The sequence below is a fragment of the Chinchilla lanigera genome, unplaced genomic scaffold (genome assembly GCF_000276665.1).
Source record: "Chinchilla lanigera isolate Chin_1 unplaced genomic scaffold, ChiLan1.0 scaffold00003, whole genome shotgun sequence".
Classification (NCBI taxonomy): Eukaryota; Metazoa; Chordata; class Mammalia; order Rodentia; family Chinchillidae; genus Chinchilla; species Chinchilla lanigera.
The window spans coordinates 14,849,964-14,862,054 of NW_004955404.1; the positions used below are offsets into that span (position 1 = coordinate 14,849,964).

General features: G+C 41.3%; 1 protein-coding gene across 2 annotated transcripts in view; it reads left to right on the forward strand.

Moving 5' to 3' along the window:
* Window positions 1-12,091, forward strand: part of Abcc4 (ATP-binding cassette, sub-family C (CFTR/MRP), member 4) — a gene marked incomplete at its 5' end in the record, with an annotated part of 227,137 nt that overhangs the window by 149,156 nt on the left and 65,890 nt on the right. For both annotated transcript variants that reach the window (XM_005374108.2, XM_005374109.2), the window contains 1 exon segment: window positions 3,486-3,565. In XM_005374108.2, coding sequence (XP_005374165.1) covers window positions 3,486-3,565 — 80 coding nt within the window.

Genomic DNA, 12,091 nt, shown 5'->3' on the forward strand with positions numbered 1-12,091 from the left:
ATCTCTTTTTTTAGAGTACTGTAGTTTTCATTAAAGAGATCTTTGACTTCTTTTGTTAGATGGATTCCTAAATATTTCAATTTCTTGGATGTTATTGGCTTTCACAGAATTTGAGGTTCTGGGATTTTAGACTAAGAATTTCTGTGGGCAGCCTGTATTTATTAGGTTTTCAAACAAAGGAGGGGAATACTGAGGAAAATGCAGGAATCTAGGCAGAACTTCGGAATCCCTTTAAGGACTCCAATATATTATGTTAATTTAGGAGAACTATGTTATCTCCTGGAAGGCCTTCACTGTAGAAGTGAGAGGTCTGTAGCTACAGTTTCCTTTTAGTTAATTGGGGTTGGAGCCAAAAGTCTGCAGCTGAGGCCTTATCTTGTCCTTTGAGGCATCCCAACTTCACAGGCCAATACAGACCTCAGGGGGGACCAGTGACTCATAGAGGTTTACTTATATGAGTCTGCTGCCCATCTCCAGACAAGGGCCTAGGCCTTGAGCAACCTCACAGATAAACATGAAAAGTGAGTTGGTTTTCATGCTCAGAGCTGCTTTGTAGTGGTCTCCAACAACAAATCATAGTCACTATAAAAAAGAGAAATTAAAATTGCCCACAACACAAGATAGACATTTTTTGGACATTTAGGTTGGTTCCTACCTCTGACTTACCAAATAATGGAATATTTTAAGCATCTTTGTACTTGGCCAAGCTTCCTAGAAACAGAATTTCTAGGTGAAAAAAATGTACTCTCAAAGTTGTTTCTTCACATTTGCCTGGTTGTTTCCACCTCTCCATGTAAACATGGAATGAAGTCGGTTTTCATTTAATGGGAGTCTTACATGAGATCTGGTAAATGTGATCTGATTATGGGCTTTGCGATTGGCCATATCCTGTGCAAATGGAGTAGATGGTGTGCCCACACTTCACCCTGAGAAGTTCAGACTGCTCCTGGGGTATTGACTTCAGTCCTGGGCCCCAGGCATGAAGTGAGCCTGAACATCTGTCTGATGTAGGGTAATCAAGGCAGCAGGGGTCAGTTTCTCAAGAGAAGTCTGTAAAGGCTACTAGAAGAGTTGTCATATCAAGAGAAATTAGATTCCCTCTAGCAGCTATAAGTGCAGAATAAGCAGCAATTAACAATTGGATGTTCCGGGGAAGGTTTAATGCATGGAAACCCTTTGTAACAGAACCACTGGAAAATGGACTGAGCTTCCCCTAGGAAACTGACTCCCCTTCCCTTACATCCTGGACACGTTTCAGCAGGGGCCACATCATTGGGATGGAGAGGTGTGGCAGGAACATTCAGGGAATTCATCATCAGGTTTGATTTGGAGACCTCTGAGAAAATGACCATGAGGCCATAAACTTGACATCACAGCTTGGATTTTGATAGTCTACCTGCAAAGCCAGATGAAAATATTCTGCAAACACTGTTCTCTGACTTCTTCGTTTCTTAGAGCAATGAAGTGTTAATTATTGAACTTTCCAATCTCACCTTTTCTATATGTAGTTGGTGAATAGAAGTGTGGATTTTGGACAGTCTTTGATACTTCACTTATGGAAGTAGCTATGTGGAGAGAGAGCTTTTCTTGGTGATTTGTGTTTATATTGTGTTTTATGCCCTTGGCAAATCTTGGGTCTCCTAGACCTTAAGATTCTTATATCGAATAGAAGATAAGGGGGGTGACTTTCATGTACTGATCTTCTCTGTGTAGTACTTTCATCTTTTTTAAGAAAGATTTTGAGTATTTCCTGACATTTTACACAGAACCACACTTCCATTGTGTCTAAATCTTGCCTATATTTTATAAGTTGTAACTATTTCATTGAAAGAATTTTAATTATATATTTAATATTTTGTCAGTGTGGATTTTCTTTCTTTTGGTATTGATTTTTGAGAAGTTAAAAATATAACTAAATGGGCTATAAAATCTGTAAGAGTAGGTGGGAAAAACTGCCCATCTGATTGTAGTGTTCCTCAGACATGTGTGATTAACACTCGTCCAGCCTTTCGCTCCGCCCAGTGTGATCTGGGAAACTGCAGGAAGGGCATCCTGGAAGCTTGTTAGAAATGCAGACTCTCAAGCTCCACCCCAGCCACTGAGTCAGAATCTGCATTTTAACACTTTGAACTTCCTTCCCAGATGGCATGCTGCAGAACCTGCGGGAATAGTCGTTATCCCACATTCTGTTTGTTGGGCATCTGTGAAAAAGTGCCTGGCATTGTGACTGGCTTCTTTCTCGGGCATGCCCTATTTAATCCTCGGGACAGCTCTAAAGGAGGTGTTATTAGAGCTAAGAAAGTTGTCACTGGGCCTGCCCAAGATATCACGAAGGGATGCTTTTTGGAGTCTGTATGTCCTGAGCCTAAAACAGGAAAATCATGGCTCGACTTCCCCACCTCATGCTTCCTTGCCAAGCCCAGGTGCCCCAAGTAAGAACTGCAGAGGCAGTGGGAGCTCAGCCCCTGATCATTCCTGGTCCAGTGGCTTTGAGATGTGAAAAGTTTGAGGAAGTCCTCTCAGACTGACACAGGCAGGAGGACCCAGGGCTTCCCAAAGCATGAGGTAGAACATAAGCTCAGGGGCCAACAAGCACATTTATTGGGTTGCCTGCATCAAAATAGGCTCTGTGTGAGGGTAGCTTCACTTTTCAAAATGAGATAAATCAGAAAGATAGAAGATATTTATTATTAGTTATAGTTTTAACCTTGTGTTTCTAAAGCCTTTATTGATACACCATTTTCTTGGATTCCGCTTGACAGGGGAAATAAAATCAATGATAAGAAGTCATCTTTAATCATTAAGTATTATTTCCGTTTTCCTGCCTGCATTCCTCTTGTCTTCTTAGACATTTCAGTTTGCCTTTGTCACACTTGGCTCCCGTCTGAAAATAATGACTTGTGCTACAGTAGTATACTCTCAACCTGGAAGGATTTCAAGTGTTCCCAAAATAGAAGTACTGTGAACCATCCTGGCTAAAAAACCCCCTAAAAAACAGGTTACAATTACATTTATTTAAAAATGTACTGCTCAGCAGAATTCTGATAACTAAAGCAGAATTGATTTAATATTTACTATTGTTCACCTGCCTAGTTAGCACTTGGATTGAAGTCCTGGATGAGACCAAAATTTGAGAAATGTTCTAAAATTCTCCAACCCAAACATATACCAAAAGTAAAAAAAGTGAATAAATCCCATAAACCCTTCCAAATACTGTCACTGTCACTGTCACAAGACACCCCCCCCCTTTAAATCAAGGCCACATTGTAATTCCCTGCTTAGTACCATTTGGTGGTATTTTTATTTCTCTTTAGGTATCATCCTCTTTTCTTTTTCTTTGCCATTGACATTGGCTTATTTCATATGAATGCATAATATATTAAATACATATGCATTTAAAATATTGTTTTGATTTATTTGGGAATTGTTTCTCTTAAAGGGTCTATCTGGGGAAATGAGTAATTTCTCATATCCTGTTCTTGCAGGAAGAATTTTAAATCGTTTCTCCAAAGACATTGGACATATGGATGACTTGCTTCCCTTGACATTTCTAGATTTCATCCAGGTAATGTAACAGTAACGTCAAGTTGTCAAATGGATAACTGAAGTTTCTATTTTTTCCAAAGCTGTTTCATGGGGGAAGGAAACAGGAGCGGGGCCCTTGGCCCGGTGATGTGTAATGTTACCTTAATAAAAAGCCTATGTTTGTGAAAAAGGTGTGGTTATGATTCGGAGGCTAAGTTAGCATGAGTAACACCCGTGTGTAGGAGTGGCCATGCAGTCAGTCAGGGTTGGTTTGTGGCAGCTACATGCTGGGTAAGTGGCTCTCTGTCTGCCTCCCAGGTATCTGGCGTGGATTTCACTTCATTGTGAACACATTTCATAATGTAGAAACAATCACCTCTCATGGAAAGATAGCCCAGATTAACTAAATTATGCATTGTATTACCACAAAAGGCAAATATTTACTGCAGTTTTTTTTTTTTTCTTCTCCCTTTGGGAGGGGGATAAAACCAGGTGTGGTTACTTACAAAAGAAAGATTAGTAATAATAAGGTGAAAATAATACTTTGTTAGCAATGACAAAAGAGAGCGGTTATTGCAGATACAAAACCTTTGAAGACAAGCATGTTTAAGCCAATAATTTGAGTACAGGATCAAAGTCATCTCAGGAAATGTCTTTCTTTGTTTTTCTAGGCAGCTTTTCTTTTCACACATTCACTGCAGTCTTAAGGTGTCTTTCTTTAAAAAGTAAAACCCGCAACTCCTCAGAAATACCTTCTGTGAAACGTTTGTTTTGTCCGTGCCCTTGAGGTCCTAAAGAATGATCTTGGGTCATCTCATCTTCACCCCCCGTTCAGTATTATTGCTCATGTGGTATTTATTTTACCTGCTGTTGACTTCTGTCTCTTGTTCAGTGATTTGGGCTGGGCCAACCCTATTTTACCCAGGTGTTTATTTTGGAAATGAAATGCATCTATCAAAAGCTGAGGGTATTCTAAAAGCCCAGCTCCTGTGGCTAAACTGTCATGAGTTTGAACTTTTTCCACTTTCCCTAAGTGCCAGTTGATTGCATTTCTAACCATGTGTCAAATTTGGGGCCAAGAAAAGAAAGTGCTACCATCAGGGTCTCTGATTATGACTCAGTCCTCTGGTCTTTCTTCCTTTTTTTTCAGTGGTCAGTTGATCTTTAAATGTAGATTCCTTGGCATAAAAGAAGTCCACGTTACTTAATAAGCTATATCAGAAAAATCAGTAGTAGCCCTCAGATGATGACCGGAAGTAGTTAGTTGCACAGGAAGGCAGGAATCTGCCTGCAAAGAGCGTCACCTGTGCAGGCAGTGTTGTCTGTGTACCAAGGTCACATAACTTTGAACTCACCTGGGACTCATGGGTGGAGTCCTTTTACTGCAAACAAACACCTCTGATTTTTTTTTCTTCTGCAAACTTATTTTTTTTTTTTTACTGTGTCCTGCTGGATTTTGCTATTCTATTTATCCCCCAGAAGCAGTCTTTCACTAACACAGTTTCCTTCCTTACATAGAATGCAGATGACTGGAAGTACACATTTTGACAGCATTGTTAATTACTTTGAGAAGATTTTGTGAAAGGTTCTGTTTCTTCGCAACGACAAGCTAGGCCAAGGCTGAGTTTCCAAAGCCAGCTGGCCCACTGTGTGCTTAGCAGAGTGAGCTCTGCTAATTAGAATCCCTTCAGTGTTTTTGTATCGCCTGTGGAGGGAAAGGGATGGATGCTGCTTGATTTCAATATAAAACATTCTCAGCAGTGTAGGGAGAGGAAATTCTAGTCTCCGCGCTTCTGTTTAACCACATAGACAAGTGTCTTTTTTTATTATCCGCTCACATAACCTTGGTAAACTTAACCATTGTTGAATACTCCTGGTCCCAGTTAGCCGATTTCTTGAATCTACAGCAAGGTAAATCTTGATGTTATTGTCTCCGAGAAAGGTGTTTTATATGAAGGATAACTCAGTTATCAATTATGATAAAGATCTATTGTCACTTGTTTTGTTTGCAGGTGTCTTTAATAAGGCTTCCCATAATCCCTTCAGGAAGAAATATTTTCTCCTTTTAAAAATAGTATTAGCCAAATAGAAAAGCAGTGATCCCTACCATTGTTGTTGATTCTTTGAGGGACATTTCCCAACATTCATTGTTTAAATGGTTGTCAGGAGGAATCAAGTGAAACTTCATAAACAATGCCCATGCTGGTTCATCTCGCTCTGTGTGCAGAGCCTTTCTCGGGAGGATTTGCATTCGATGAGTGGGCTTTTGACTGAGCTATCGCCGGGATCATTCTGAAGTATTTGGGGCCCATCGCTATGTTACCAAGCAAAGATTTTATTAGAGCCACAGAAATAAATTTAACCTGCCTTCAAATAAAGGCCAACAAAAATCTAAATGTAAATTGATTTTTTTTTTTTTTAAGTTGGATTGGACTCCATAGGGATGAAAACAACCTGGTGTGTTCTGGGACTCTTAATGGAATCATGTAAACTTAAAATAAACACTATTATGGTAAGCACATAGAATGAAAACTAATTTTCCAAATCAAATACATTATATTCAATTCATTTTCCCCAATCAACCAAATGTTTAAAACCTGTTAGTTATAACAGCAATCTTCTGGAAATTAATTAGAAGCCTATTAGCTCTGCTAGCTGAGCCGAATGAAAGGGGTTGCTCCTTACATTTCTAAATAGTCTCCTGAATTAAAACGAAGCAAGGTCAAAATGACGATCGGCTAGACTCACCTTTTGACTATTCTTAGCAGTTGATCTTACTTTGGAAGGTGGTAGTTTTCTTTTTTTCTTTTTTCTTTTCTCCCCAAAAGGTATTTTGTTGGCTCTGTCCTTCAATAAATCAAATAAAATTTTTTTTTAAGTTCTTGTCAGGCAAGCCATACATGTAGCATGAATATTACCTACCTCCACCGTGGCCCCCTCTCTGGGCCTCTGACAGAAAGGACTTCTCAGGCCTCTTGTGTAGATCATCAGTTCCAAGGGGATCATTAAACCCTTTTCAGAATTGAGACAATAGAAAATTTTCCGTCTGCCTTTGTTCTTAACGTCATTAGCAAAGCCGCTGCTGATGTGAGGTGGCCCTGGGTCGTGATGTCTCTCGTCCCATTCTGTGGGTGATTACCAACTGGACCCGCAGTTCCTCCAGTACATAGAAAAGCTGGACATAGAGAAGCTTGTGGAACAAGAGGCCTTCTGCACTCAGCCCTGGGTTTGACTGAGACAAGTGAATGTAGAAAGGACTGGGAATGTCGTTGTCAGGAAGCACTTGGATGTCAAGAGGTGGGTGCTTACTGACCCGTAGGAAAGCTGCGCCTCGTCTGGGGTTCTCAAGCAGAAAGAACTTGGCAGGATATATAGTAAAAACCAGACTGAATATCAAAACCCAATACTTCGATGTTTGTGAATCGGGAGTTAAGCAAGCTTTCCACTTACCAGAATTTTTTTCATACTAAAGATAGACCTATGCTCATGCTTTACTGGAGAATTAAAATCAAATAGCTGGAGAAATAAATAATATAATTATGTTTTCCGTGTGAATTGTTGTAATCCACAGCATGCATGTTTGATTGCTTTTTCTGTAAGATAATGGTAAATTTTTTTTTGGTTTTGTAAGTGAGAGTCCAGCGCTCTGGACCATTCAGCCAAAACTGCTGTTTCCAAGTGAGTCCGGTGCTGAAGAACTGAGGGGAGGGGCCTGAGAACAGAGCCCTTAGTCATGGTGTGATGTCCGCAGTTAGCGTGTTCTGTAGAAGCTAGATAGAAATCAGGCACACCTTTGTTACTCTCCTGATGAAATTACTAAGATAAGGAGTTCTATGCAATTATGTGAGCAAATTCTCCGGCTGGGAAGAGGCTATTGCTATAACTTTGTCCCTTAGACTTCAACAAAGGATTTGTATTTGTGTGAACATTGATGGTTTTTGCTTATTTTTATATTGCTTCCTGTAATTCGTTACCCATGCTCGTGGGCCGCGGTGATGCCACTGATTTTGAAAATGTGTGTCGTTTATTGCTGTCCTGCTTCAAAGGGAGATGGGGTTGGGGGAGGTGAGACTTGGGTGCCTGCGTGGGTGGGTACAGTGGGCATCACGGTGACTAAAGAGAGGTAGGTTTTTCACTGACCCAGTGATTAGCAGGGTAGAATTTAAGGATGTTTTAAAGTGTACAGTATAGATATATCACTGGAAAGAATTTGTGGGGTTACAAGGTAATAGTTACAGCATGGTTGCCGTGGGTTTATCAGATGACTTAGCCAGGGGCAAGCAGTGTACATCTGGCTTAGAAAATGGTGTTTGTATATGTTTTATTTCTTTGCTTCTTCAACTGTTGTAATCACTTTTGAGTATTAACAATTTCTTTTTAAGTACTGTGGATTGAACCCAGGACCTGTCTCACTCTGAGCTACATCTTCAGCCCCACCGTTTTCAAGGGTCTCATGCTTTACCAACTGAGCTAGCCGGGCACTAGCTCCCCTCCCCCAACTTCTTAAATTTTTTTTTTTGAGTCAAGGTCCCACTAAATTGTGCAGGCTGGACCCAAACTTGCAATCCTCCTACTGTAGCCTCCCAAGTGCTGGGCTCAGTATTTCTCAAGTCAGATCATCTATCGAAATTCTGTGGAATGGTTCATCACAGGTTACAACTGCGTATTCTTATGAAAATAGGAATCAAAATACACATATTATAAAGATGTTTATCTAGACCTCAGCACGAGAAATTAGTAATGGCAGAAAATCCACTGAGCAGGAATTAGATCTTTAAAAGATATTTATTTGGGTAAACCAACAAAGAAATGCATGGACAAGACAACTGAATTCCACATTTTGAAGTGTTTGACTTCATAACATTATTACAAACATCAGCAGCTTGAATCTAGTTCTTCATATTCTTAAAATAATGATTGGATTATTAGTAAAGCCATGTTTATGGTTGGGTTATTAGGAAAGCCGTATTTATAATCTTTTACCAGCATTTAAACTTAGAACTTTTAATAATACCTTTAATACAAATACTGTAGATATTTGATATGTCCTATGACTCCCTTTGCAGTTAGATATATCATGGAAAATCTTGAAGGTGTTTCTATCAATCTTTCTTTTTTTTTCAGTGCTGGGAATTGAACTCAGGACCTTGCGCTTGCCAGGCAGGCACTTATGTCACTGAGCTACATCTCCGGCCCTTGAAGCTGTTTCTCAAAAAATTTCTATTATTAAGTCTACGACTTATACAAAGAATTTTTAATTCTTTTCAGTATTTCTCATAGAACACCCCCCACATTCCTGATCTTTTATGGAGCTCCAACTGTGTGCTCAGTGTATGCACTTCTGAGTATGCACAGAGGTGGCTGAGTCTAGAGGGCCAGGCGCTGGAGTGGAGTCAACCATGGCCAGGCACCCTCCCTTCCTTCGGGAGATGGGACCAGTAGGGAGCCTGCCCTCATTGCCTCTCTCTGAAGCGCCCATAGGGTCACCCCTTGTGAGCTGCAGTGCTCATTTCTCTGAGTGCTGCCCCAGGGGGATGGAAGGGGGAAAGCAGCGCTCACTTGGAGAGATTGGCCAGCTTTGTGGTGAGGAGGAGCCTTTGAGCGGAGGAGAGAAAAGAGGAGGCTTCCTAGATGTATGTGTGTACTGTATCTGTATGTGTGTCTGGGCATATGTGCATCTCCGTGCTTCTCTGCATGTGTGTAGTCTATGTTTGCATACCTTACACGTACCATTTCCTTCATCCTGTCATGACCAGCACGAGTCTCTCTTTACCATTAATGGCACTTCTCTGTAGCAGTTGGCTTGGTAATAAGACAGTCTCTATGTCCTACAAAGGAAAAGGGATCACATCACACCAAACAAGTTGCTGGAAGCACCAGCACTGTTTCCTGACATCTGCTGAGAGCCGGAGGCAAAGTGGGGGAAATTCTTTTTAAAGGTTGTGCTCAGTGCAGAGTGTGTTCTGACGCCTACATTGATGACTGTCCTCATCTGTGGTGTATTTGATAAACTTTGATAGTTCTTTATTACTTCCGAAGAATTTATTCAGTGTACTTTTTCTCAACTAATTCCTTCTCATGCCCTTCGGTGAAATCTCAGGTAATTTATTTAACATTTTGCAAATACGAGGAAGCCCTGTCTGTTGTTTTTTGTGCCTTCTATCTTTGTCTTCACTGCGGTGTGTAGCTTAGCCAGCGCCCCATCCTCTGAAATCAGCAGATACCTTTGTTCTTTGCTTGAAAATGCCAGTGTCTTTGTTGATTTCAGTACTTAACTAGATTTTCTCCCCTGAACCACAGACTTTAATATGTCATAAGAAGGGTGAGCCCTCTCAATGCATAATCAGATTATAGCTTCCCCTGAGACCAGCAGCGGAGGACCTGGCCCTACAGCAGGGACCTGGAACCCTTTTCTCACTGTACAGCATCCTCTTAGAATCTGTATCTAAATACATTTGTTTTGTTTCATTTGCCTGTGATTTGTGTGATGGATAAGCAAAATCCCTAGCTCTTTATTCTCTCTCCAAATTCCAAGAAAGAAACTATGTGCCTCCTAGACGTATGTGTGTACTGTATCTGTATGTGTGTCTGGGCATATGTGCATCTCCCTGCTTCTCTGCATATGTGTACTCTATGTTTGCACACCTTACATGTACCATTTCCTTCATCCTGTCATGCCCAGCACGAGCCTGTCTTTACCACTAATGGCACTTCTCTGTAGCAGTCAGCTTGGTAATAAGACAGTCTCTATGTCCTACAAAGGAAAAGGGCTCACATCACACCAGGCCGAGCACTGCACTTGGTGTATGTCACTTACCTCTCTCATTGAAACCTCTGCGTGAGTCAGTATTTGTGGAGCACTTCCTGCATACCTGCTTTTGTAGGATTAGAGTATAAAGCAATGAGTGAACTGGGTTTTGGCTTCCAGGAATTGACATCCTAGAGCAGGGATAGCTAGAATGTAGACAACCAATTAAAATAAATACAGCGAGCTCAGCATCCTGACACTGTGTTCAGGAAAGGACGGTGTTAGGAGAAACTAAGAGGGTCACTTGGATCAGGGTGGTCAGTGAAGTAGGTGACCCAGAGTTTGAACAGTACGAGGGAAATGACCATGCTAAGAAGAGCTGGGGAGGGTAGGGAGGAGCAGGTGCCAGAGTTCCGGATGGGAGAGAGCCACTCGTGCCCAGGAAGAGGAGGTGTCACAGGTGGGCAGGTCTAGGCTGCTGAGGCTTCTAGACCCAGAGCAGGATTTGGATTCTGCTCTGGATGCAATGAGAAACAGGCTGCTGGGACATTTAATCAAAGGAAGGACATTGGGTTCACATCGTAGGTCAAACGGGAATGCCGTGCTTATTTGATCTTCTCATGGGCTGCTTTTTGTTGTTTTAAAAATGTTCAAGTCTTCCATCACCAACTGGGATATGTATGATCCCTTAAGGAAAAGGCTCTGGGGTTGTATATTATGGAATCGTAGCCTTTTATCCCTGAGGCCCCACAGGCTGGATTGAGCGTGTCCCCAGAGGGGGAGGTGGCCCTCTGTGGGTCGGGCTTCACCTTCCAGCAACCTTGGCAGGAACTCCCACATGCCAGGGATACCTGGCTGGGCAGTATAAGAAGCTAAGGGTGATGTAGGGTTTTTTCACAACACTGAATTTACTCTGTTTTTTTTTTTTTTAATTGTTGCTGGCTATCTTGATTTCCTACATGGGTTGGAGTTGTGCTTATCCAAGAGTTCTTAAAATCAGTGTAAGTCTTGTATAGTCCAAATCAGCTGTGAACAACAGTGATCCCAGATAACATCCAATGGGGGCCTCTTATGTGTCAAGCCTCATTTTCAGTGCTTTATTTGTGCAACCCCTCTGGTCATCTTCCCAGCAACTCCATGAGCTCCACACTGTTACAATGCTGGTTTCATAGATGAGGGAAATAAAGCCCAGAGAAGTGACTTAAGCTTGTCCAAGATCACACAGCTAGTCAGCGATTCATTAGAAACTTGTGTTTTACATTTCTGAGCCATACACCTGAGTGAGACACAAACTGCTGTTTCCTGTGTTTGTATCACACCAGAGTATTCTCAGGTGAGTTCCGGGCAGAGTTGCTACCATTGAAATGATTTGCTTTCTGGTGCCCACCCACCCTTCTACTAAAGGCAACGTCCGTATTTTGTAAATGCTCGTGTAACATGACCCCTGCAGTATTTTAGAAACAGATTTTTAGAAATAGTCACGCTTACTTTACTTATTTATTTGTCTTTAGAATTAAAAGTAGACAACCTCTCCCCCAAATACTTTGAACTTCCTGTTTCTTTGTAATGTAAAAAATTCCCAGATCCAGCACCTACAGTTTTCAAAAATTTTCCTCCTTAGCTTTGTTGTAAGCCTGATCTCAACCGTGGGTTCCGGAGACACTGGAATGATTTTTAGGTGTGGGCATCCAGAAGTGGAAGACACTGTCTTCACATTTGCTTTGATGCGTATGTATTTGGGTGGTGCCATGCATAGCTGTGTGGTAATACTGTGTATACAAGAAAGGAAAAATGGCTGTGACAAAAGTGAATACAAAC